At 38.2% G+C, this 26,662-nt stretch overlaps 1 protein-coding gene across 1 annotated transcript in view; it reads left to right on the forward strand.

Annotated features, from left to right (window-relative positions):
• The window catches only part of LOC135985007 (uncharacterized), a 138,288-nt gene that overhangs the window by 62,840 nt on the left and 48,786 nt on the right, over nt 1–26,662 (forward strand). Inside the window, exons 10-13 of the mRNA XM_065627928.1 lie at nt 6,332–6,550; nt 8,331–8,583; nt 13,115–13,278; nt 18,394–18,553. Coding sequence (XP_065484000.1) covers nt 6,332–6,550; nt 8,331–8,583; nt 13,115–13,278; nt 18,394–18,553 — 796 coding nt within the window. The remainder of the gene's footprint in view (nt 1–6,331; nt 6,551–8,330; nt 8,584–13,114; nt 13,279–18,393; nt 18,554–26,662) is intronic.

Here is a 26,662-nt window from a genome sequence, read left to right on the forward strand (position 1 = left end):
TCATTCATTGTTTTCTTATTTACTTAAAGCAGTCAGTGGGCAAGAAGTAGGGGAGGAGCTACATGCGTTTTTTTGCTTCTCGACTGGCTGAGTCATGTCATGAGGATGAATAACAGAGACTATTCACTGCCTTTTGTTCCTTACTAGAATGAAATATAAAACAGAGCTTCTTAAAAGTCCTAAAAGCCACACTCAATTTTCCCAGTTTCGTGTTTGTTCCCATCTAGAGCTGGAACCACACAGACTGGAATATTTTAACAAAGTCTGTTCTTGTAAGTTTTCCAGACTGTTTTGCCAAGCCAATAGGCCCATGAAAATGCAGTTAAGCATGAAATAAGCAAAGTTTTAGTTGCCTACCTAAATGGCAGGCATGATGATAATAATTTGGCTTTTTTTCCTTTTTGCTTCGTCATTGTCAGATGTTGCTCAAAGCTGAAATGTGCAAAGCTCTGCCAGCTCTCTACAAGGAACCACACTGTCATCCAGCACTATTGCAACTCTATCTAAATTCTGCGATTCTTCCTTCCTCCTATGCTTGCTTCCCCAGCTTGGTAAGAAATCTCTTCTTTGTGAATGTCTCAGTTAAGTCCCTCAGGAAATTCTGAGTTAGCTAAAGGCAGGACATGGGGTCCTCTGACAGCCTTTCACCACTGGGTGAAGAGACTGCTGAGGACACAATCTGATGTTGTTTGCCAATTTTCTGTTGTCACAAACTCTTTCATAGTGAAAGCTGGGTGTCCACCATTTTGAGGTTAGCACAGATGTATCCAGAAGAACATGAAGCTGTCAGCACTTTCTTCCCTTCCTCTTTAATGAACATGTCTTAGCCCACTGACCCACAGTGTCCATCTCCTAGTATGGAAGAACATAGTGGTCTCTCCAAGGCAACAGCTGTGCCAAACTATATCCCCACGAGCTTGTTAGCGTGAGTGGGTTGTGGGAAAAGTTCAGCTGATGTGTTTGTTCTGGCTGCTGGCTATGCACGTGATGCAAACACACCTGGGCTGTTGCTGATCCAGAGCTTGCTGCCTGCTGGCCATCTCCTCATGAGCTGGCACAGCATGGATCTTGGAAGAAACTTGGCCACCATGGCCCTTCTCCTCCCCAGGTTGGTGCGGCAGCGTGGGTGTTGCCAGGTGCACTCACATACATGTGTCACGATCTTTGCAGAAAACTGAAACTATTATTGCAATTATTGGCTGACTGTTTTTCCTGCTTTACAAGGATATTTAATTCTAAAGCCTTCCTTCAGGGTTTTTGGATTTTGCATGCTCCTGGCAGTTTCTTTTTCCACCACAGGTGCACCTGAAAAATAAACCTGTCAGGATTTCTAGTATACCTTCTGTACCATGATTCTGGATTTTTTCAGCAAGCTGTAGAACAAATTATCCTATGATCATTTGCATGTTAAGGAATATCTAATGTTCCCTCAGGTCTTTTGTCACCTCTCTTACAGCAGATAGCCCCTAGATAGCCCCTGTAACTGTTTGTGGTACCTGCCTTCTTGATGCTTGCAAACTGAAGAATATGAAGCATAGGTGCAACCTGGAAAGAGATGAGAAAAAACAGTGTCTTCATCCTTGGCAAATGTTCTCCCTGGTTATATTCACTTTGCATACAAATAACCAAAAAAGTAATATTTTATTAGGAATCCAGTGGATAGAATAATGGACTGTAACTCAGCAGAGCTCAGTTCACAGCTCTGCCGTTGGCTTATTGGGCAGAGTCATTTGTATCATCACTATACAGACTGGGACAAAGACAATCTCTTTGTAATGTAGTGTGAGATCTATAAAGGAAAAATATTATGCAGAAGGAATAATAGTAAAATCCTTCTAATGTCAATAAAATTATATTTTTTTGATATATATTTTTGTTGTGCACAGTGGAATGAACCAGATTCTGTTCTGCCTCATGCTTCATCAGTGGTGCTTTTAACTGGTTGCCTTTTTAGGGGATACATGTATTAGTGCATTATTTTTAGGTGTACTTTCAGATACAGTTGCGCTTTTCCACTGAAAATGGTAGCATTTCATTGTAGTAACACTGGGCAGCATTTCCTGCATCTTCATTACTGTTGATAAGCTATAAAGGGATGATGGGGAGGGGTCTTTATTTGTGAATTGAGTAAATATGTTGCACAGATTCTTGGTCCGTGAGGACTGTGATTCCCTCAAAGTAATTTGCATAAAGTCATTCGTGTCTGCATTTGCTCTTTAAATCTTCGTCTGTATGGGTAACACAAAACATTTATTTTTGCCTTATTTTATGCGATGTAAATAATAGATATGTTCAGGAATAGATCCTGAATACCTCATCTGGCATATACCAGTGCAGCTCTGGAACAAACAGAGTTGTGTCGACTGAGAATCTACCCCCAATCAGTTGTAAGTGCCAGTCTTGCAGTGCATTATACAAATGTTCGCTGTAGTTTGTCAGCAGCAAAGCTGTCACCCAACACTACACACTGCCTTCTATCAGCCATTACTTTTCTGTCATCATCATGAAGTGTAGCTTAAGAGAATCTGTGCATCGTTTCTTTCCTTCTGAACAATTTCCATTGAAATAATTGACCTGCTTTTATGGTAATTTAGTCTCTGCTATTTGTTACTGCAGCATTTTGCAAAGAAAAATGCAAAACTAATGCCCTAGAACAGAAACATTCAGCCAAATTACTTACCAGTAATCCAAGGAATCATGGATAAATCCATTGCTCAAGTGGCTTCTCATTTGAAGCTTTATATTTTTCACCCAAGGGTTGAAATTTTTTTTTTTGGTGGGTGGAGGGGCTGTTTTGTTTTTGAAAGGTAATACTCATGCTCTCTGCCCTAAAGCAACTATATATAAATCTCTTCTGAAAACTGTATCTGCCAGCACTGTCACTCCACCCACGAGTTTTCACTAGTAGCATCAGCTCAAAATATTTAAAGAGGCTGTTTCCACTTGTTTGCTGCATTTCATTTCATGTTTCTGCCTTTTCTTTCCATTCTTCAAAAAAGTCAGTAAGAGATATCATTTAAGCCCAGTGTTTTGAAGTGGCAACCAGTAAACAGCCTTATAGTACGATTAATGAGTACTCAGGAAAAGTTTGCTGTAACTTACAAGTAAGTTGGGGCTCACTGAATTTTTTTTTAAAGTAGATGAGGAGATTCCAGTTATGGGTCGGGACCTTCACTGAGACACTGGTTATGCTGTATTTTCTACCAATATCTACCATTGGCTAATGGTGTTTATGTCAAGGTGTTACACAGTCAAAGGGAAGTACAAGCTAGCACAGAAGTGACACTCAGAATCTGGACTTTTGACAAGTTAAACAATAAGGAGGACTTTAATTTCCATTTAAAAGCTGGAAATGATGGTCAAGATGTGTGATGAATATAATAAAATCTTTAAAAAATTAACTGCTATTCCAAAAGTGAAAATTACTGTTGATTGGTTGTACCTAATGGACAAGTTTTTCTTGATTTCTTTGACTTCCAGCAAGCTTGGCTTTCTGTGGAGCTTCTGGGCTGCTATTGTTGTTTTCAGAGGAAAGATGCACAAAAGTAAAGACATCATAGATGTTGCCCTGCTGGTTTAAGCAGAGTCATTGCCAGTGGAAGGCTTCCAGCATTTGATAACAGTGAATGTGCTCTAAATTTTTCTACTTTCCTTTGGAAATTTGTTGAGTAGGTGGATTCCTGTGGCTGAGAGAGCCAGCACCTTGGTAGGGATGAGACAGCTCACAGGTGGAGTCATTAGCTCTCATTTAACTCCTTGAAAGTGGAAGTAGGCTGGGGAGCAATGGAGTGATGAAGGCACAGGTTGAACATCTTCAATGGTGCCTAAGCCTTAGGGAAGTCTGATAGCTACACTTTGTATGGTGTGCTCACAATGCTTACACAATGAGTTACAGAGCTGGTGTAAGTGTATTTATGAAACTCTAGTGAAAGTACTGATTGCAGCACCAGATCCTGCCTCCATGGAGAAGTTACCTCACCTTCCCAACCCAGTGTTTTGGTCACTAATGTTTCTTAGTGCTTCTAGCGCTCCAGGTGCTGTGGATGAAAGACGACTTGCTATTGTCAGCAGTCTGAGCTGTGTGCCCTCCTTTTCAATCTGTGTGTTGGTTTGGAAGAAGAATTTATGTCTTGAAACATTTTACAGGTGGCAAAATGAGCATTTCACTCTGGTGTTGCTTGTTTGGAGGTAGATTCATTTAGTAAATTGACCCTAAATAATCTAGTAGCAACTGACTCTTACACAAAATGAGGTGGCAATCTAAATCCAGACCTTTATGGAAAAATCATGGTTACTTGTCCTCTCATCACAGAGATGAAGGTTGACAGTGTTCCAGTAAGATGTAGGTTTCTGGCATGGGTGAGACTGGGTGGGACATCTATGTAATTCTGCTTGTTTAATGAAGGATAAGAAGAGTATTATGAGCTAAGATAGTATTTTTTTTTTAATTTTATTTATTATTTTTTGCACAAGCAGTGAACTATTTTGTCTAACTAGATTAACTGTGTGGCTAATCCTGCCCTATTAACTCTCCTCAAGGAGTCAATACCTTAAGAGTTCATTTTTATTGAAGTTATTAAAGATGACAAAAATTTCTTTATATAAAAGGAAAGGTAGTACAATCTAGCTTCAGAGTTTCGAACATCCAGAACACTATGGTTATTGTAGTATAATACGACAGCCAATTGTATTTCTTATTTTACATTTTTCTTTGTCTCTTTCTCACACAAGCCTAGACTATGATTTCATAATGTTAATTAAATGTGTTGTGGTGTTCCTGTAGGTTGCTGTGAGTAAATAATTACAGTATGAGGAAAGTGATTCATGATGTGTCCCTAAGTCTGTAAAGCAGGACTTTGGGTCTGATTAGTATACAAGCAAAGCAGATTGTAGTGTCTTAAAAAGCCCTTCAGAACCACTGACAGATCAACCTATAGCCACTACAAAGGATCACCTGTCTCAGCCCAACAGATGCTTCTGTGAGAAGTTTTAGTCACTTGTACTTCAGGTCTTCTTAGTGATCCAAAACCTATTTGTTGTGTCGTGTTCTCAACAACTTCTCCACTCATTCTTCAATAAATGAGGTAACTAAATCTTGAGCCTTCTCATGAGAAAAAGGGCTGGCTGACGGCATGCCTTCCCCTACAAATGCATCTAGCTCAACACTGAGGATAAGGAGTAACATGATGCCTAACCTGGTCCCAAAATCCAGACCTATAGCTGACAAGTTTGGGGCTTTTATTTCTCTTGCTCATTCAAACCTAGACCAAATGCATAATCATTTTAAGTTTCTCCATTGCTATTCACAGTTCTCTTTGTGACTGCTGGAGAAAGAAATGTACACAGCTGTTTAAGAAATTCATATGTATAGGCAGGAAAATGCTTTAAAAGAGTAAAAAATACAGAGTAAATATTGCTGTTGCTTCTTTCCCAGTCACATGCTACACTTTAAAAAGCCAGAATGTTTTTTTTCCACAAAAAGATCTTTATATTTTTGAACTTTCAGAAGCCTTAATATAAATAACAGTTTGAGCATGATGACGTCATATTTAGACCTATAGTTGTGCATCTCAGCTGTTTAGTCATTTAAATCAGTGGAAATAAGCATAGCAGTTAGAAGTTTCAAAAGGTCAAAGAAGCTACTGTCTTTTCAACTTTGAATCAGCTGAGAGACTCCAGTTTCTTGGAAACAATGCCAAAGCTGCATCTTTGCATCTCATTTTTTTTTTCTTTCCCCTTTGAAGCAGTGTAGTAATTAGTTTAAAGGGCAAATCACACCACACACAGTATCAGAATACTGTACAGTGCAAGCTCCTTTCTATTTCCTCTTTTACTTGAAACTAGTTTAAAAAAGAGTTTTAGCCCACATTGTATATGGAACATTTGATTGAAGTTCTCTTACTCAAATGCCAAAAAGTTGTTCACATTTTTCAGTAAAATGAATACTTTTTCAGTACAAATATGACAAGTAATTTTACCATTTTCTCAGAAGTAAAATAAGCGATAAAGTGGCCCTCAGATAACAATTTGTGAGAAAGTGAAAAATCAAAGCAAGAGACTTTTAAAAACTTGTTTTTAATCTTGATTTCTTGTTTTCTTTATAAAAGGAGAAGCATGATTTCTGGGAGGAAGCCACCTATCACCTAGACTGCGATGGAAAGAAACATTCTACTTTTAGTGTCAGATGTGTCGGTCCATCAAAAGTTATGATCAGAACCTGTGTCACATTTATCTGTATAACAGGATTTTGCAGTGTTTTAGCAACTGCTATTTCTTATATATTTTTTTCCTAATGACTCTTTTTTTTTTTTTAATTTCCATCTATTTCCAGCCGCCATTCTGCTGCTGAAGTGAAACTGTCCAGGCAGGTTGTTGAGCGTTTCCATTTCATGGTATACGCAGCCTTCTCCGAGCTGGGATCCGCACGCTGGCGCTCTGGGGACTTCTGGCTGCTCCTGCTGCTGTTAGTTCTGCTTTGGTTCGTGAGACTTTACCTGCATTATTTGAGCCAATGGCTCTTCCTTCAGGCCATCTCGGTTCCTGTTACAAAGTAAGTCCCACTGCCTTCTTTCTCTGTTGGAATATTTCTACTAATAGCTTGATTCAAAGCAGTTCCTTTGCACTGTGAAGAGAATTGATGACCAAGAGTCGTGCTAAGGGCTCTGCATGCAGAGCTTGGTAGGAGCCTCTGCAGAGACTAGGAGAACAAGGACCACATCCAAATTCCAGATGATCTGATACATAAACGTGACCCTAACAGAAAGGTGAAGGTGTTAATAATGTAAATTTTCAATCCAGAACAAGATGTGTCTATTTGTGCATCTCGTATCCTGCCTATCTCTCTCCCCTCTGGGATAACAAGCAGGTTATGTATCTTCCACAGACGCATTTATCATTTTGGATCAAGTATTTTAAAATCCCTAAGAAGTACACAAAACTGAAAAGCATTTAAATCATATTTGATGTTACCAAAGTGATCTATGAGTAAAATACTTAAAAGAATTCGACTTTGATATATCAATTTTACTGTGAGGGCTCCAATGGGTTGACGTATTTTAACTATATGATACATTGACTTCAACTCGGGAATCAGAGCTCTCTGGAGAGTTCCAGGAAAAGCATTACTTGTCATTACTTGACATGAAAAAAAAAAGATGGAGAGCAAGTCCACAAGGTGATATATGCCTGGTTCTCCATGTGTTGCTGTGGGGTAGAAAATGGGTTTATAGAGAAAAAAAGATCAGTCATGCTTAGGGAAGGTTTCTGCAATAGAAACTTTTTTTTTCTTCACTTTGAAGCATCATGCAAGCCTGAATCACTCAGTAGCACTCAGTAACATGCAACTCTGTGACCTTTATCTGCTGTCATACTGGCATAATTGGCTAAAATTTGTACAGGGTGTCTGAGCAGAATCCTAATAGAGCTGAGTATTGTTTAGGTGGTCTAGATCTTAATGTAAAGCCAGCCACCTCTCGCTTCTGGCCTTGCACAGCCCAGGTGGGCTCAGCCAGCTGACATTAAAACTTCTGGGAGGCCAAGCATCAAGAGTTTGTGAAAGCAAAGGAAACACAACAGAAGGAAGCAACGTGTGAGAGAGATGGTCATGTTCAAAGTCACTAATCACAGCTCTCCCAGGCAGTCAGCTAGATAAAGGATCGTGTTCTCAAGCCAAGACGTCCTGGATAGGCATCCCAATCAGTAGCTGTGTGTCCGCAGAACATGAAGGCTGAGTTGAGTGCGCTCTAGTCCCACCAGTTACAGTGGTAGCATTCACAAGTTGGAAGCACCTTTAGTTAGGAGTAGAATTTAAGCCACTTCAAATGGCTTGAATTTTTTTCCTTGCATTTCAGCATCTGTATGTAGCTCATAATACCATGCAGTTCCTGTCTCCTACAGTGCCACCAAATTTGCTCATTGTCTGAGCTCTGCAAATCCCACCATCTCATGGTGACAAGAGGAGCATTTCCAGTCACTTAAGGATGCTAAAAGCCACGTCTTCTATACCTCATTTTCTGCTTTGTGCAATGTCCAAAATGCTGCAATATGCAGAGAGGGGTGAGCTCCTGGGGTCTGTGCTCACATTGGTGCTTCTGGGAGCTAATGTCTTCCTGCCTGCACAGTCCCAAGGGCCTGGATGTGCATCAGCTGAACTCAGAGTCAGAGGGGATCAAAGGATGCAGAGGCAGGAGGAGAAATTTTTTTTGGTGAGAGGGTTATGACCAAGACAGGTATACAGTTTTACTATGCAACATGCTGCATGCATGATTCTATTTTTTTATAATATTTTGCCCAGGAGCACAGACAAAGTCTCTCCTTTTGTTTACTTACAGATTCCAGCTTTTCCCTCACACCGTCGAACTGGTCTACCAGAACTCCTTGCTGCAGACCAGTGAAGAGTTGGTCATGGTTGTGGTGGGACCCCTAACCTTGAACGCAGGGCTGCTTCTTATGGTCCTGATCAGATGGGTCTGTCAGCAGCTGTTTGACTCATTCCCTTCCTTCTTGTCAAAGTTCATCATAGCTATGGGACTCTGGACAGTGCTAGACCCCTTGGCGGTGTTCATAGTGGATTCATTCCTGGGGGTAAGTCACTTAAAATAACTTGGACATGAGACCTTGACGTAGAAGTTTGTTTTATTCAATGAATCACTGAAAGATATGAAATTCCACCCCTGGCAATGGAACATGAAAGTTAAAAAGAAATTAAATAATAATGTTATACATTACCTTTTTATTAACAAAATTCCCATCTAATGGAGTCACTGTGTTTCTGCATAAAATTAAGAGCACCTTACAAGTCATATATGGAGATAAGAAAGTAAATCCACCACTGGAATGATTGCATCTGCTTTTAAAAAGATTACTGCAATTTTGGATGTTAATGGAGATGGGTTAATGAGCAGTCCTGATTATTAGCGCTTCAGATTTTTCTGAGCACTGAAACAGACAAAATGAAAAAATAGAGGTTATTGTGTACTTCTCTGACATGCAATGTAGTTAACATAATTTTCTAGCACACCTGAAAAGACTTGTGAGATTGAAAGACAGACATCTTTAGGGAAAGAGCTTCATCATATGTAAAATCGTGAGAGTAAAGCTCTCAACTCTATCTGTGCTTATATATGTGCTGTATAGCCCATCTGTACATTGGTGGCTGGGGACTTTTATCACATCCAAGGTAATGCCCAGTCTCCCAGAACATGTGTTTCAAATTTGGCTCTCACTGTGTAGGTGTCATGAGGTCCTTTTGATGGGCACAGGGTGCTGAGAACTTTTCTGTATGTGTGGTACTGCTGTTTTTCTGCCCGTGTCTACCTTCCAAAGACATCTTCGTTTCCGTTGCTTGCTCCAGATCAAGCAGTAATCCACAGTCCTTGGTGTGGATCAGGTTTTCTTAGGTCTCTGAGTTCCTCATCTGCTAACCTGTGCTCTGCTTTTAAGAAGACCTGCTAAAATGTGATTTTCCACTGTTTGCGTGCTGTTTCCCATTGCAGTGGTTTTGAAAATTAAAATTCAGCTATTCAAGAAAGTTAATTGGAGCTCACTTGGGAGGTAATTGCAATAGTTTAAGCATGTGGCAACACACTGTAGTTTTTACTTGGACAGCCTGCCTTTTTTTTTTTTTTTTTAATTTCATGGTGTAAAACATGCAGAGAATTGAATTTTAATTGTAATTATTCTGGTGAAGATTTCTTTTCCTAAGAGAAAAAACAAAAGTATTTCTCCAATATCAAGGCTAGACACATTTAAATATTCAAAAGGCTTTTTTCTCACCCCTAACACTGATGTATTCATAAAAACTGGAGGAAAGGCTGAGGTTTGCCTTGTCTTTCCCACACTTGCATTGAGAAAATCGTTGCCATTGACTTCAGTAGAATTGTGCTCCATTCTAGTCTGACTGGATTTGTTATCATTCTCAAATAGGGCTTGGTCAGGGTGAAATATGAGATATGAATAACTAAGTTTTTCATTACGGCATTAAAAAAGCACACCTCTCTCTGTACTTCGTACTGAAAACTTGGCAGTTTTACCCACCAAGATTGTCTTTGGTAGAAACTCATTTGTTCAAATATTACACAATATACCGTGTGTATCCTTTCCAAATGAGACTATATCTCTTACATGTGTTTTCATTATTGCATTTGTAACTTTTTTTCTTGTGGCATTCTTTCGGCAGCTATTTCAGATTTACTTGCCAATCTATTTTATAGCAAGCATTTTTTAAATGTTGTGTTTTGGTAATTTGAGTTATTTTAGGGCTAGGATGTATCTTAGTATCCTAAATGGCCTTAGTACTTATGAAAGATGACAGCCCTGGAGACAAAGGTTTCTTTGTTTACTAACTAATACTTTTTATTGTTAAGACTAGAGAGCAATTGCATATTTCAGGGGGTTCAACTCAAAATACTGTGTAAAATACATGATTTCAGCTTTGATTTATTGTCGTTTTGTAGAAAGATATTCCAGATGTAAGAAACTTTCCTATGATTTTGGAGAATGCCGTTCAAGTTCTGGTTCTGCCAGAGCTTTCTTGGGACCAGTCATTTTGTCTCTCTATAGCTTGTAAAATGCAGAGAGTAACACCTTTTTAGCCACATGGATAAATGTCACCATGAAAAACATCAGAGACTGCAAAGTGCTCACATGACCATCACTCTGTGGTGTGATGGGTATCTGAGACAGATGTTGACAAATGTTATTAAAATAGTTTAAAATAAAGATGCCTCTTTTTTGATCATGTCTTCAAGGACCAGGGAACAACCTCTGTGTTAGAAAAAAATGATAGAAAGGTACACTTCCTCCATGCTATTTTTATCTTGCCAGAAAGGACTGCTTGATAAGGAAGAAATTTATTCTTATTTGCGATTCAGAATTTTGCCTCTTTGGAGGGATGTCAGAATGTGACTGCTGGGCAGAGTGTTTAATTTATTTTAATTTTTATTTTATTTTTTTTTCTTCTTCTTCAAGAAGAGAGGATAGAACAACCAGGGAAATAGAAACAGAACCAGAGTATTTTCATTTTTTACAACCAATGTGGACAAATCTGAATTAGTAACTAGTCTTTGTATACAGTCTTTATATATCTCCTGGGACCTGTAATTCCCGTTACAGAAACCTGGCAGTGTTGCAAAGGGTGGTGAGAGAGCAGAAATACACTCAAGAATTTCTGTCCTTGTATAGCTCATCATTGGACTTGTAATTGTCTTTGCTTTACCATGCATGTCACTGCAAAGGTAGTAAAAAACGAGGAGAAAGTTTTGAGTCTTTCTAAGGATTCGTCTAGGCAAATTGCTCAGGAAGGTGCAGATTTCTTGAAGCCTAAAGGTCACAGACTCCCTCTCTGAATGATAAACACTGGATTTTTAGGTGGTGCAGTTTCACATCCTTGTGAAATCTGTCAATGTGATTTAATATGGATCTGACTGTTGCTGTGTCACCTTAAAAAGAAAAAAGTGGAGAGACGAATTTATTTTAGCTCTGAGCAGTAGAAGACCCATTATATATGTAGCTGGATTCTTCTAAATTGATCCAGTAGAGGGCAATAATATGTCAATACAGTAGCTAGTTCTTAAGAACTAGATAGGGGGGAGGGCCAGGGAGGAGAAGAGTAGGTTTTTGAAAAATCTTTTTTCTATGTTTTAGCAGAAATATAATGAAACATAGAGTGCTACAGAACCTTCAGGATTCGTTGTGAATCTTTGCAAAAATACACAAACGACCTTATTCCCAATTAAATTACTATTTTTATTCTATGAATATTAATTCCTTACCAACGTTTAGTATGCCAAAGATTTATTTCATCCTCAGCAGAATGCAAATAGTTATACATGCTTATTTTTTTACACAGCAGTTGAACATAACCTATTAATAACATAACTAAGCAGGGTACATGGCAGTCATATACCTTTGGAGAAGCTGTTAATGATACAACTTATGGCTGCTACTTTGTACAGTTAAGAGGTGTCTTTAATTCCACCACAGCAGTGGGAGTATGATACAGTCAGGTCTCTTCAGAGCTGTTAGTCTCATTGTGTCTCTATTTAATCTCAGGAAATAAAGAAATAAAATAAGAGGGCTGTATCACAAAATAATGCTGAAGCTTGTTGGTCCTTCAGTGTTACAGGCTGTTCATGTGGCTTTCCAAACTGGACTGACGGGACATTAGGAATGGGGGATGAGGGGAATATCTGATTTTCTGACTTAAAAGGTTGCAGACGGACTTCATAATGCATGTACATAAATTAAAATACCGCTCCATAAGGGGGAACTTGTCTCTATTGCACTGAAAAAAGGTCAGCCCCTTTGGGGAAAACGTAACAAAACCCTGCTGGTGTTCCCTGTTGATCTACTTGTAGTTGCTTTCTCCATTTTTCTCACTTCATTGGATCTCAGTGAAGCTTTGCGAATCCACTACCTTCTTTTACCGATGCTGTTGTTTGCAAGGCTGGTGGAAAAGCTGTGCTAGGTTTCAGCTAGCAACACATACAGATGCCCTGATACTTCCATTCAGCATTTCAGATAACATGATGGTTACTTCTGTTTTCCACTGGTAGCACCAAACAATGACTCGTTCTGAAACTGGGAATTAGTGTGTATGCACCCTCCAAAGTGCACATGTTCAAAATTATGTAACTTGCTGAGTCTGGTAGGAACCAGCATTTTTCTTGTGACAGGGGCAAGTAATTTTGAGACTGGTCAGTTTGGAACTATGCACTGGCACAAGTGTTTTGTGGTCACTCAACACTCCTAAAAACAGCACCATAAATCATTCAATATTAGGCCTCTTTGGTCATTGAAATAAGAAAAATTTCAGCCTTTGTACTTCATGCTTTTCCTGAAATATGTTAACGAGCATTGAGTATTTTCACTGACATGGGTTTTGTTCAATAAGCCACCTCTAAACGGTAGATTTTAATTGTACAAAAATAAACTATAAAATAGTTCATTACTCTTCATGGTTAATTTAAAACTCTGTGTAGCAGACCAAGTTTCAAGCCCTGTGCCCCACAAATTACAGTTAAATCCTTCTTATAAAGAAATTTTTTTTCTTTTGTGTCTATAGGTAAATCAAGATTGGCATTTTATTATTGTTGGTTTTTTTCCCCCATGACAGCGACTTGGGAACAGTGTAGAGAAACCCATTGCTGACGCTGCAAAGCTCTACTGGGTCTTTTTAAGAGCAGAGGAGTCAGGGATTCCTGGTGCCTTAATCACTGTGATGCTTTATACAATCCTGTTCATCATCTCCTCGACAGTGTTGTACCTGTACTTTTTAAGGTATGTCTCTTTATCTCATTATACCCTTAGGAGCTTAGGCTCCAGCCCCTTCTCCTGTAAGATAAAATAAGGTGACATCAGAAAAGATGTATCAATGTCACATATCCAGAGTCCAGAACTTCAGACAATCAAGGAGGAGTTAGCTCCTGCTTAACTTTTAATGCACTGGTATTTGGTGGGCACAGTGAGTCAGAGAGGAAGCCACTTATTTCCTCAACAGGAACCCGAGAGAATGATTTTTCATAGCGTCTAGGAGCCTCTGTTGCCTTGGCTTCAGACAGTGGTGTCTGTGTCAACGGTTTAAGCTGTAAAGTGTGTGTACCTTTTATTTAGGTACTTTGGAAGACATCTTTAGTCTCCTAAGAGGGGATTTTTTGAGAAATAGGAAAAACCTCAGAAAGCTACATATGGTGTGAAGTGCAAAATCTCTCTCTGAGTCTGCAGTGGCTCCCAGAGTCATGTAGCCTTTTAATCATACAGGATTTTTTACTTGATGTGAGCGAGGCTTTTACACACTGCATGACATGACTTAGTCCAAATAATATTTCCATGACTTTACCCATTATCGATATTCAGTTCGTCATGAAATTTGACCAACTACCTTGCCTGTCACCATCATTACTTCTACAGTCAATAAGGACAGGTATAGGACACCGAAAATGAACAAGGCAGGTTGTCTAATGTATTGAATGAGAAGGTGTATTTTCTTCTTTTTTCTGAGTGACTCATCTCTAATGCAGTATGAAGTTTGTACAGGCCCCTGATTCACCTAGTGATGAACACTGAATGGTGGCAAGCACCAATAAAAAGCTGTACACAAAGGCAAGATGCAGTCAGGTGCAAGAATAGAAAAGCTCAGCATACACCCTCCATCTGACATAATCATTCCTCGGTCTACTTTTAGCAAACTCTTGCAGCAGGCAGAAAAAGATAAATGGGAATGTAAATTTCTGCAAAGTATTTCAAAGCTTGTGCATTCCTGGAAGGTGTACACAACTCCAATGTACTGGTAGCCTAGTTAATTAGTTTTTGAGATGTTAATGCCTTCTTAATCATTGACTTAATAGTTTTGAATAGCTTCATAAGTTTTAGCTGCTGTCGTTTATTACTCAGGAAAATTAATTTAAATTAAAACATTTGTAAGGCAGGTTTTTATGAGAATATTACCAACATCTTCATTGTCTGGGGAACAGGTGCAAGATCATCAAAGGTTCCTTTCCTTCTGGATCAATTTTCCCATAATGTTTTCCAATAAAGGGGTGGAGGGAAAATGTTACTAGGGGAAAAAAGTTGTCTTAGTATGAGACATTTTAAAAATGATTCATAGCAAAATACAAAAGCTAAGGGAAGACAATAAAACCTGTTACAATGCATAAGGTCTTTGAAGTTCTTTGCTTGATAACAAAAAGAAACATTTTGAATACTGGAGTCTGTGCAGAGTAAAGTTACAATATGAGCTTCTGAAATTGGATTGCTTTCTCTTCATTATATGTCCACAGCCCGACTTGGAGCTGGCTAGAACTCTTGAACAGCACACTGTTGATCCACTAATGATAGCATTAAGACCTTTAAAGTGTTATAAGGAAAGCACCTCTGCAATTCATAACATTGTTTCCTGAATATTGATATAACAGCATTTATTTTCAAGAGAAAATGGTATTATAACCAAGGCAGTAGTATCCCTTTGTGTAAATATTTCTCAGGTGTCATATCTCAAAAACATTCAAATGTAATGTTGCTTGACTCAGAAAACATATTTTTTACACAGGCATCCACAGCATCTTTCTCTTTTAAGGTAAACTGATATAAATATTGAGGAATGTCTTCTATGTCCTAAGCCAGCATTACACAGGGAAGACTTTGGCTATTGGATGGTGGAGTTGGTGCCATTGGTTAGAACTACTCAGCAATTTGTCATTTAACAGAAGTATTCAGCAGAGTATAAAAAAGGGATGAGAACAGTGAACCCACCAGACCACCAAAGCAAGTAGGAGAAGTGTTTGTTTCTGACATAGCTAGAAAGCTTCATAGCAGCACTGACAAAAACCCGGGAAGCTAATGAAATCATGGGCAGGGGATAAACAGCAGCAGGCATCTATTTGTCCCTTTATAAACCAACATACCTGAATGAATCTGGCTCCCCTTGGGTGTCTTAGGAGCCTGTAGTACATCTAGGGTGGAAAGATATTTTAATTACCTTTTGGAAAAAGGAAGTGGCACTGTTTGCAATTCTTTCATTTTAATTCCACCAGACATTAGAGACAGTCAGAAAATTGTTGGTGAAATGTTTTCTGCACTGTGAGAAAATGCAGACCCATCTCAACTAAAATTGTCTGCTGGAAAAGTCTTAATTTCCTGGTATTTGAAATTTTTTTTTTTGAGAAAAGCTTCAAAAATCTACATTTTTCAATGTTAACAGCAAAATTGTTTTTATATTTCTTACAGTTGTTTTCAAAAAAATTATGCAAAAGGCTCAAGTTGAAGATGTAATAAATTCTTCTAAACCACTCAAACTACTCTTCGATTTTTGGTTTGTGTAAATTTTTTAGAAGTCCATGTTTTGACCTCACTCTGGATAGCAAGTGATTTCAATGTTTTATGTTCTTTCTGATAAATAGATGAACATGTAAGGTATTATACTGGGTCTCGTATCTCTAGAAGATAGCATCTGAGTTTGGTTTTGTTCTTTATTGCATTAGCAATAGAAATTATTACTGTCATATGCATGCTAAGATACGAGAAGTGTTTTGTTATTTTTTTTTTTCCAAAGAAAAGAAATCAAAGCAGGTAACAGGAGCAGGCTGAGTACTTTTGGGCAAAAGGAACAAAGCTGGAAGACAGGCTTCATGATTGTTAATTAATTCAAAGTTAATTATATTGTTTATAACCATGTGCTTAAAATCTTCATACAGAAAATGTTTATGGCAGCAAATAGACAGTAATTTAACTGCATTAAATTTTACTTCATTTGAAATAAGAATGTTACATTAAGTGAGCTTAAATAAATGGCAAGGTCTTTTTCTTGTTTAGCAAGAAAAGTGGCAAGTCATTTAAATTGCTGACCTGGAATTTCAGAGACGAACACCGTAGAATATTATTGTTTCAAGATGAGGAGAAGTCCAGAAAGCCCACCAGCTTGATTGCTGGTTTTTCAACTAAGCACAAGACAATTCTAAGTTATGAATCAATGTTTGCAAAAATGCATCAGTTATGTCAAAAGAATATCTAATGCAGGTTAAGAGAAAAACTTTTATTTGAAGATGCTGTGGAATTTGCAAAATTATTACATGAAGGGTATCAGTTATTTATAAAAAAAAATACCTCTGTAGCATGTTTTAAGATAATTTAGTACCCTACTCTGCCTTAGCACTGATTTGCATTTCACACTTTAAAGCTTTTTACAAATATTTTTTGGTATCCAGTTTGTTTATACTCCCAGGACTACCTATATCTCAGTTAGATTATCTTCCAGCTGCTCTCTTCTTTTCATAAGAGCATCCCAAAATGACATCTTGGAAACTACAGCAAATTTAGGGCTGCAGCTTCAAAAAAGAATGTTTCAAAAGAGAAGGGTGGGGGGAAAAGTACAGAGAGTACTGCAGCAAAGCAGAAGATATAAACCCCTAATATGATGTTGGGCCAGGCTGCTAGATTTCAGTATCAGAATAGCTACTCCATCACAGAAACTGTTGGATATAGATCTTGACTTGACCCTAAGGTACACATTATCCTTTCAAGAGAGAGCTAAAGCCACTCCTGACATCAAGTTGAAAAACTGTCTGTTGGTGCATCTCCTTATTTCTGTTCCAAGCTGAATCTCAGTTGTGGGAAAAACTGTACTAAGCAGCTTATTGAGTGTGCTTCTCTGCAGTTACTGTGTGCACTCTAAGGTGAGACGTAGAGCTAGTGTAAATGTGAACTTATTCCGATTTACTTGAAAAGTTGACTGCCCTCCACCTCCACACACATTGGTTAGCTCATACATGCCAATATAACACCCAAGAATAAGGATCACCTGCAAGAACTGCATCTAGTCTTGCTGTACCTGAGAAGGATGAGAGTTCAGAGGCTCAAAGGAGTTGTGCCTGTGCTCTCTTCCACCTGCCAATAAAAGAAGGACCTGTACATCCCCAGAGAAATCCGGGCTTTTTGTAATCCCTGCACTTCTTATGACTACTCAGCCAGTCTCTGGGAAGGAAGGAGAAGCTGATATTGGTACTAAGCAACGACTGAATTGTAATAAAGTATTAGCTTGAAGATGGTACAAAAGGAAAGACCTCAGTTTGATATCCAAGACTGAGATTCCAGGTTTTCCAATCTTTATTTTCTGAACCCCTGCTTTTGGAATAAAAGTAGAATAAGAAAGAGATGAATTTGAAGAGGTTCCATTTGAATTAAGCAGCAATGTTTTGAAGTTTTAAAGTTCATCTAAGGCTAAAAATGTGACACTAGGCTTTTCCAAAAGCCTTGCAATATTTCTTGGTTTCACCTACATTAAGAAATACCACACAGCAAGCCTTTCTTGTGGTGGAGAATTTTACTGCATAGTGCTTATTCAACTCCCTACCACAGCACAGAAATGTCATAGAAAAACAAAGCCAATAAACAAAATGAACTTTTCTAAGATCAAGAGAAGTTTAGATCGTATAGACTTCAGGCTTGGGATTGAAAAAAATGGTGAGTGGTTCCCATGGTGAGTGGTTTGCCCATTTTTGAACCCTGGCACAGCAGGACTATCGTTCATGCCTAATTGAGGTACTCTATGTAAGCATTAGAACTAGTTACCCAGCCCAATGCTAAGGACAGACATTGGGCATTTCTGAAGGAAAGGAAGATCAGGATCTTTTTGGGAAGTCAATATCTTGAAATAATTAAATGAAATTGCTGATGAAGTTATGTGATTTGATTCAAGTATTGTAAACTCTCCAAAGGGTTGAAGGGGGTTGTAGGTTGGAGAACTTATAGGAAAGAAGCTTCTTACTCATGAGTAGAGAATATAGTCTTGAAGGCAAACCCAAGATTTACAAGACTACAAAAGGGTAAGATACCTTTTTTTTTTTTTTTTCATGAATAGTCCTTTCAAAGATGAACCAAATGTGTCATTTCTATGCTTAGGCTATATAGCGAAGGTTGGCTCTTGGATGTATTTCGACGCATTCACAGTGAGGAAGGCACATTCTTTGTTCCACTGGACTTAGAAATATCCATTCAGGAGCTGAGCTACATTATGAAGAGAGCTGAGCAGTGGAGAGGAATCAATGGTGAAAGACGGATGGTGAGTGGTGAAATGAGTCACCAAACTGAGTCTGTGACATACTGGTGCAAATTAAGGCTTTGTATTTCTGGTTATTACTTAAAAGGACCTAGATATACAAGAAGATTATTCTTAGGGTGCTTCTTTGAATGAAGAAGCTAAGAAGCATGTTCAGAAGAATTTTGCGAGGTTGTATGTGCATTGCCTGAACATCTAGAGAGGGGGTACAATCTGCTTATTGTAGCCAAAAGCTTAGCAACATCACTGATGTCAAAACTCATCTAAGCCATCTGGTGATTCTTGACTGGGTCATGGAAACTTGCTACTTGTTGAAATGTCAGTACTATCCCACATAATTTCTAAGCCAGGTTGGCAATCTTGGAAACTCCATGAACAAGTCAAATTTGCTCCCTGCAAGGGCAGGCTGTGCTGAGGAGGGGGTGTGAGTTTGGTGAGTCAGATTTGATAGCCATGCTCTCTTTCTTGGCTTGTTCCTTCCAGGATAGCCCAGAGAATTGGGCTGATTTGGAAATTTGCAGGGGAAGGTAGGAGACGTCTGAAGTTGGTCTGCTCTGCTTCGGTTATCAAAATACTTCCACTTTCTTTTCTATTAAGCCACTAGCCTGTATGTACAACATACAGACTTTAAGCTGTGGTGTGCAGGAGATACATCTGTGTTTACAAAGTGTCCAGTGTTGGGTATGCTATCCACAAATGAGACTTCTGGTCATAATCACTTTTGGAGAATTGAAAATAACAGAAGTGACATGGTCAGTAATCTGTGAGGGACGTTTTCTTCCTTGCTTTCTAGCTTTAATTTATTCCTGTAGGACTGTCTTATAAACCAGCTCTTGGACAATTGTTAAAGTGCTCATCAATCAGATTTATACATCTATGAGTGGAGTGCCTCTGTGCACAATGCTTTGTTTAGTAACTCGCCTGCTTCAATGTAACAATGGACAGATTCCAGATAGGAAGGAAATTAGTCCTCTTAAGCATGTATGAGTTGTTTTCCTTTCTTTTCTAACCCACTAGAACAAACGGTTTCAGATTAGGGTCTGCAGGTTTTTCAAGTCTCTATAGCTACCTCTGAAAGATCAGCAGTTTATATAAATATATAGCCTCAGTTGTCACTGCTATAAACATCTGGCACAGCTGTAATTATTTTCCACCGTTTTTTTTTCGTGATGACAGTTAGGACCCTGAAAGGAAAAATAAAAAGGTGAATGTGCAATTGAATGAAAAAGCAGATACTCAGTAAGCTTAATTTCTGTGGGAACGCACAGAGAACCACATTGCATTTCAACAGAGGGGAGGGAAAAGGTATGAATGAGTGAACGTGCTACCACAGTCACCTGTCTCAGACATTCCCACTTTTCATACAGATAGCACTTATTTGCTATATCCCAGTAAGCAAAATAACCCTTTTTTTTTCTGACTAAAACGATTCTATAGTAAGTCAAAGCATAGCCACTGATGACTGGTTTCTATTACCTTTGTTACATGTTAAGTAAGGTCAAACAAAGGATATATACAGTGGACCTCATTTTACATGGCAGGATTACCAATGCCATATGGAAAAAGTGGTGGAAAAGGCAACTGCCAACAACTACTTTTCTGTTTCAAGTGATGAATACATTTCTAATGATATTACCAGCATATCGTTTCTTGCAGTAGTACAGAAAGTGCTGACTGAGGAGAGAAAAAAAAAATAAAAAGAAAAGGGGAGGGAAAAGAAGGAGGGAAAGGGGGGTAAAGAGAAATGGAAAACAATGGAAAGAAAAATTACTTCTCTCTATACAAATAGTCTGCCCCTGAAAGAAATCTGGATTGTCCACTGCTATAAGATGCCATACTTCAGAGGACAGAACATTGAAAACAATGACCCATAGGTATAGATAAACGTAACTGCCTAGTTTTGCTTCAAATATGCAGCGTGGCATGTATGAAATGCCGTATTGAAGTACGGGTACCTGACTTTCATCTGAGATCCTTTAAAATGGACCCAGCCTCAGCCAGATCCAGCAGCAAGGAGGGTGCAGAGTAGAGGGAGGGCTCGCTGTGCTGTGTAGGGAGCGCCGTGCATTTTGTTCGACAAAGTGAAGTGATGCATACTTTTGTCTTTTGAGTCCCCAAACCTTCTGATTCCTATTCTACCTCTGCATTAATTTAATGCTTCTTCCTCTATATCAGCCCTAACTGAACACCAGGCCGTGACAGTGTTAAACATTCCTGTTCTCAATGGGACATACAGGTGCAGACTATAGAATATAAGTAGATAGGAGTAACGCAGAAAGAGCGCAGAAGTTTGCATCTTTGGCATCGTCAGGATCTCTACCCTTTACTTCAGTGGGCACAGGATTTGCCTCACAATGAGGGAAATTTGTGAGTGGAGACTACTGTCCAAAACTCCTGAGCTATCTGCATGAAAACTGAATACTGTGGAAAAAAAAGAACAAATGTTCTTCAGAAACCTGAAATCTTACCCTTCTGCTCAAGTTTTGTTTTTGTTTATATAATTAATATTTTGACTGGAAAGAGAACTGTCAAACCAAGTTTAATTAGCTCTTTGGCAAATCTAGTTTTGTAATAAAAACTTGCTCCATTCTAGAAATAGGTTCTCCACATGGAGCATCTGCCTGCAAGGCTGAGAACTATGTTGTCAGGTCTTTTATGCTCCTAGGTAGATACTGAAAGACCTTTTTTCTGCCATGCATTTGCATAAGGTATTTATCTTGTCCCTCTCTTTTTGTATGCCTAATTGTACAAAGTAATCAGTATGGAAGACACATCACTAGGCCTTATTGCGTGCATTATTAATGTGTTAATTTTTAAATAAGATACCAAATTAACTGTGAGCAATTTTTATAAAGGGAAGCATGAGACTGCCATATCTTACATCACTCTACATAAAAAATATATTTTAAATGGAGGTCATTCAAGTAAATAGTCAGTTAAACCTTCTGGAAAAAATAGGTCTACGTTTTCGCAATATTTTCTTGGTATTAACCATGTGCTTCTCATTTTTATTCCCTGGATTAAAAATTGCCCCATAAATGGGTGTTTTATAATATGCTTAATTTTCTTTTATTAAATTGATAAATGCAGCAGCAGAGGACGCATTTACAGTATTATGAGAATTTAAGGTTATTGCATTTTATAATTTTTATATTGTTCAGAGAAGTGATTTGTCATTTGTGGAATGACATCCATGCCATCATTTCAAAGTATTTTTAGTCGTTCTTTTGATAGGAAAAAGGTCACTTTCTGTAGACCAGGAAGACATCACTCTATTAAACTAATTTGCCTACATGCAAATTTTGTCATTTTTACCTCATTAACTATTTATCATAGAGTAAAAAAATATATATATTCATGAAGAGGCAGCTAGCAGCCTGTTGGAGCTGGAACTAATATTTTGCAACTCTAATGATTTTTTGCATCCTTAATTAGATAGCATAAGGTTGATATGATTAGGTCAGGATGTAGTGTTTTTCATTAAAATACATTTTAGAAGCTGTATTCATAATCTGCCCTTGCAATTAAATAATGAGCCTATGAGTTTAATATTATCGACCCAATTATTATCCCATGGAAAAGTATATCGTTAATAAATTTGTGCCGTAGGACCTTCATTAGCAACAAAATGAATTATATTTCCAGGTACACAGATTACATGGCCACAATCACATTTATGTAGCGGTTTGGAAGGCCCTGTACCACGCAGAAACACACTTGATTATTTTGGAAGAAGTAATTTACAATGCTTTAATGAGGAAGGCTGCAAAGAAGTAAAAATGTTGCCTACAGGTGCAGACCGAAACATTTGTAGAAACAAACATTTGCAGAAACAGTTGTTCTGGGTACCCTCTGCTAGGAGGAAGCCTGGATCACCATTCCTCACCTGTTACAAATATGGAAGCAGAGCTGAATAATTAATGATCTTTTGTTGGAGATGTGCACATGTTAAATGTATGTCACTTTCCAGAATCAGGAATATCAGGACCAGTGGCAGACAAGAATACATTAACTTGCCAGTTCAGTAATGAGGTCTGGACTCTGGATTTTAGCCAAGTCTTTTTTCTTTCGGTAGATGTGAAGAAAGTGACAATGTCTTGCTGTCCTCACCAAGTAACCTGTTTCCCAAAGTTAAGTAACAGTTCAGAGCCAAGGTATGAAGTGGGATTTTCTTTATCCCAAGCAAATAGGAGTTGGGAAAAAACAAAACACACACAAAACCAAACCAAACCAAAAAAAAAAAAAAAAAAGAGGAAAGTATTTCTAGTAAAACAGGTTCTGATCAGGGATGATTTTCTGAGTGGGATCTGTTGTGGCTGAATCAGCTGCTAGGTGTGCTGAGCCCGCTGCATTGCTTTGTTCATGTTTAAAGCCCCTGAAGTATTTATCAGGTGAATTGTTATCAACTGGGATAAAATGGAAAAGATCTGTCCCTTGGTGATTTTTACTGCATTTAGCCCTCAAGGTACCACCACTGCTTGCAGTGGGACTTTTTCTATAATAATACTAATGATGAGAAAAGTTATACAAGCAGTAAACTGAAACAACACTGTTAGTTTACCAAGCATAGGCCCAAAAGGTTTGCACATAGAGAGAGTTTCTGAAAAAAATGCAAGCTCAATAGACAAGAAGATAATGTGAAAGTTATACTTGAAATAAAGCTTGATGCACTGCAAAATTATTTTAATGAGACTAGGGCTAATTTTCTAATTCTAAAATGATATTATGGCAAACCATAAAAAATTACCCAGCAGTAGTTTTTTGAAAGGAAAATATATTTGTAATTATCTTGAACACACAAGATTACTTCAGGGCCTATTATCGACACAATTTTTGGTACCACTTTACACTAATTTGCATTTATTACTCTCAGGCCAACTATTAATATGTTAATAAATAAGTCATTAATACTTGTTATTTAATTGCTATCTATTTATTCCTGTTCAATAATGCATTAATTACTTGTGAATAGTTGAGGGCAAAATCCTGCCCTTGCTAGTGGAATCAGCAGTGGCAAGAGAGGAAACCGATGGATGTGTGGGCATTACAAGAGCTGGCAGAGAACAAGTCATTTAACCCATTTAGCACAAGGAGGTGAACTTTTTATCTTGTCTCAGAGAAACCTTCATGGCCCTCCAGGTAGTCCATGGTGCAGTGAAGCTCCTCAGCCAGAGGTGGAGGCTGCTGAAAACCAGTGGTACTACACCCGAAATTGCTGTAATTTCTGGCTATCCCATCTCCTTATGGTCCTGTTCTTGCTCCTGTGCTGGAGTTTGTCCCTGTTTGCAAAGAAGGGTGGGTGATGGATAGGGAGAAGCCAAGGGCAAAGACTAAAGTCTGGGACTATGCTGAGGAAAGTAGAGTCACTACGCAGGCTATAGTCTCACTACATAGTGTGTAGTGAGAAATTGAAACAGAAAGAGGATGCGCTACCCTGCCCTGATCTACAATCCCGAATTCAAGCTCTTCTGTTCCCCTTGTATAAACACTGAAGTGGAGATCAAAAAAGTTGAAAAAAATACTGACTGGATAATTGGTGTATTTTCTGTTTGAAGGTTTATCACTACTCGAGTGTGATTTCTTGCCTCTTTTTGGAGAAAGCTGACATCTAGAAATGGATAGTGAGACCAGGCCAAATGTTGAACAAGAATGTCAGCCTGCCTCTATGGATCTAATAGATCTGGTTATCTCAAATTTGATCTCTGTAGCTGCAGAGCAAATTTTTCCCATGAACATAAATAAATAGAAATTGTGCTTTTGCCTTCCAGGAAGCTTGTTTTCCAAAAGACAGGTGAAAAGTTGCAGGAGATTTTGGCTTAAAAAAATCCAACCAACCAGAAAAGAAAAAAAAAGAAAAAAAGACTGGGAGTTAATGAGCTGGAAGTAATGTACTGTGGTACAGAATTTTGAGTACTGAAGGAAAAGTCAGCAAAGAACAAGATGGTCATAGGAGAAAAGAATGGAAAGCCATTCAGGAATTCATGCAGAATACACAACCATGCCAAATAAAATTAAAATAAATTGAAATAAATGCCAAGTAAGAGAAGCTAATGGGAAAAAATAGCTATACAATTGTGATACTTTTGGTTCTCCTCAAAGAGTGCTTCTCTTCTCAAATTGCTGATTTAAGATACCATTGGTCTGCAAATAGAGAAATGAAAACATGTTGAGAAAACAAAAGAATAGAAAGTGTAAATTTCCTTTTTATTTGCTAGCTCTTCTGTTAGCAAAATCTGACTGTGAGTTATATCTTATCTATGTAAGCCTTACCTCACAGACGTTGTATTACGTCTTTAAAAAGAATAAATGGCTGAAATCACTCAAGCTGCAGTGGAAGATATTGTCTTATAATTTTGATTTGTGCTTTCTTCTCCCCAGACTAGCTTCGGTGATCTTTAAGAGTCCTACCATATCGTGAATTCACTATGGTGTTTCCATTTCCTAACTGTAACCCATGTTGTAAAGAGTTTTGAAGCTGCTCACTTGAGCTCTCTGTACAGTGTCTCCAGCAACTTAGATTTTACCAAGAATCAAAACAAAGTTTGCTGTTCAACTAGCATAGGAGACTAAAAAGCAGTGGCAAAACCAACTTTGAGCATATCCAGAATAAAATAGCAGTAATACAGAATTTAATTTCTTTAGCCAGTATTGATAAATCACTACTTTGATCTGGGGTAATGCACAATTATCTTAACCAGCACAAGTGAAAAACCCTGCTAGTCTAGGACAATTCATCTCAGCATGTTGAGATCACAAGACTAGGCAATAGGAAATAATCACCTATCTGCTACAGAAATTGTAGGAGGGAAACCTTGACTCCTTTGCAGGCAACAGCAAAAGTTGCCCTGACTTCATTAGGGCCAGAATTTCCATCTGTCTGTGTAAGCAAAGGCGAAGGGAGGAAATAGGACAATGTCTTGCTGAACTTCTATGTGATCTGTGTTTATAAGGTCAGATTCTCATCTGGGATAAATTATTGAAGGCAGAGTCTCTATTTTTTTGAAGATTAAATGGAGATTGAAAGTCATGAGATGAGCAGAGGGAAAGCTCAGCCCAGTAATAGGATGTTAGAGAAAATAGAGCAAAATATAAGGTCAGAAAAGAGTGTAGCATTCCATCGCCTCTTAGATTTAAAATAAAATGATTTCTGAATGAAATGACGAGGCTCGAACTGTGTAGGATCAAATTGGCCAGATGGTTCTGAAACACTTTGCTTGCTTTTCTTTTAGAGTATTTAGTTCACAGGGAGTGGTGGGTGAAAAAAAGAAAGGGGGAAGTGTGGATGGTTGAAAGCATCTGGAATAGCCAACTATACTGACCATACCAGGCACGCCATTAAACCTCACAACAGGTGATGAGTAATTCGTCACAAAGTGTGTATGTGCAAGCTGTGGAAAACAAGGTAATGCAGCCTACATAAAATAAAAGCTTCTTTTGCCTGGGTGGATAGGTCTAACGAGTGGAACTGCTTAAACAGATGTGCACACAAAAAGAAGCTGTAATAAATTATAACAATGGTAGAATGGATATAATCGACAAGTAAACTAATGAAAACGGTGTTAGAATTTGAGCCAGTAGAGTAACGCTGCACAGGACTTTCTTGATTCCGTGATGTATCCGTTCTTAAAGAAGAAAAAAAAAAAAAGAGAGATGAAAGATGGATGAAAAAAACCCAAGTAGCTACGCAAGCTTCTCTGCATCTAAAAGTTGCATGATTGCGAGTTAATAGTATTAAAAAAAAGAAAGAGAAAGGAAAACTATGCAGGGGCAAGTATTATGAGCTACTTATAGTGTTTCTTGTGTGGTTGTCATGTGATATCTTGTATGATAAGACAATAAACTGGAAACATAATGATTCAGTCAAACTCCATGGAAATTACTTAGGGAGGTTGTAAACATGATCTTGTTTTCAGAAAACATATTTTGTTCCCTTTTCAATTAGAACTGATCTATTCAAGTCTCCTTGACTATCCCCATTATATGCACAATATAGTATTTCCAGAGTGAATAGTAACAAATCTTTTTAATCCTATAATCAATGCATGAATTATATAAAGACGTTAGTGCAGATGGACCAAATTAATTGTCTGCTGACATCCTTCTGATTACTAT

The sequence above is a fragment of the Caloenas nicobarica genome, chromosome 2, assembly GCF_036013445.1.
Source record: "Caloenas nicobarica isolate bCalNic1 chromosome 2, bCalNic1.hap1, whole genome shotgun sequence".
Classification (NCBI taxonomy): domain Eukaryota; kingdom Metazoa; phylum Chordata; class Aves; order Columbiformes; family Columbidae; genus Caloenas; species Caloenas nicobarica.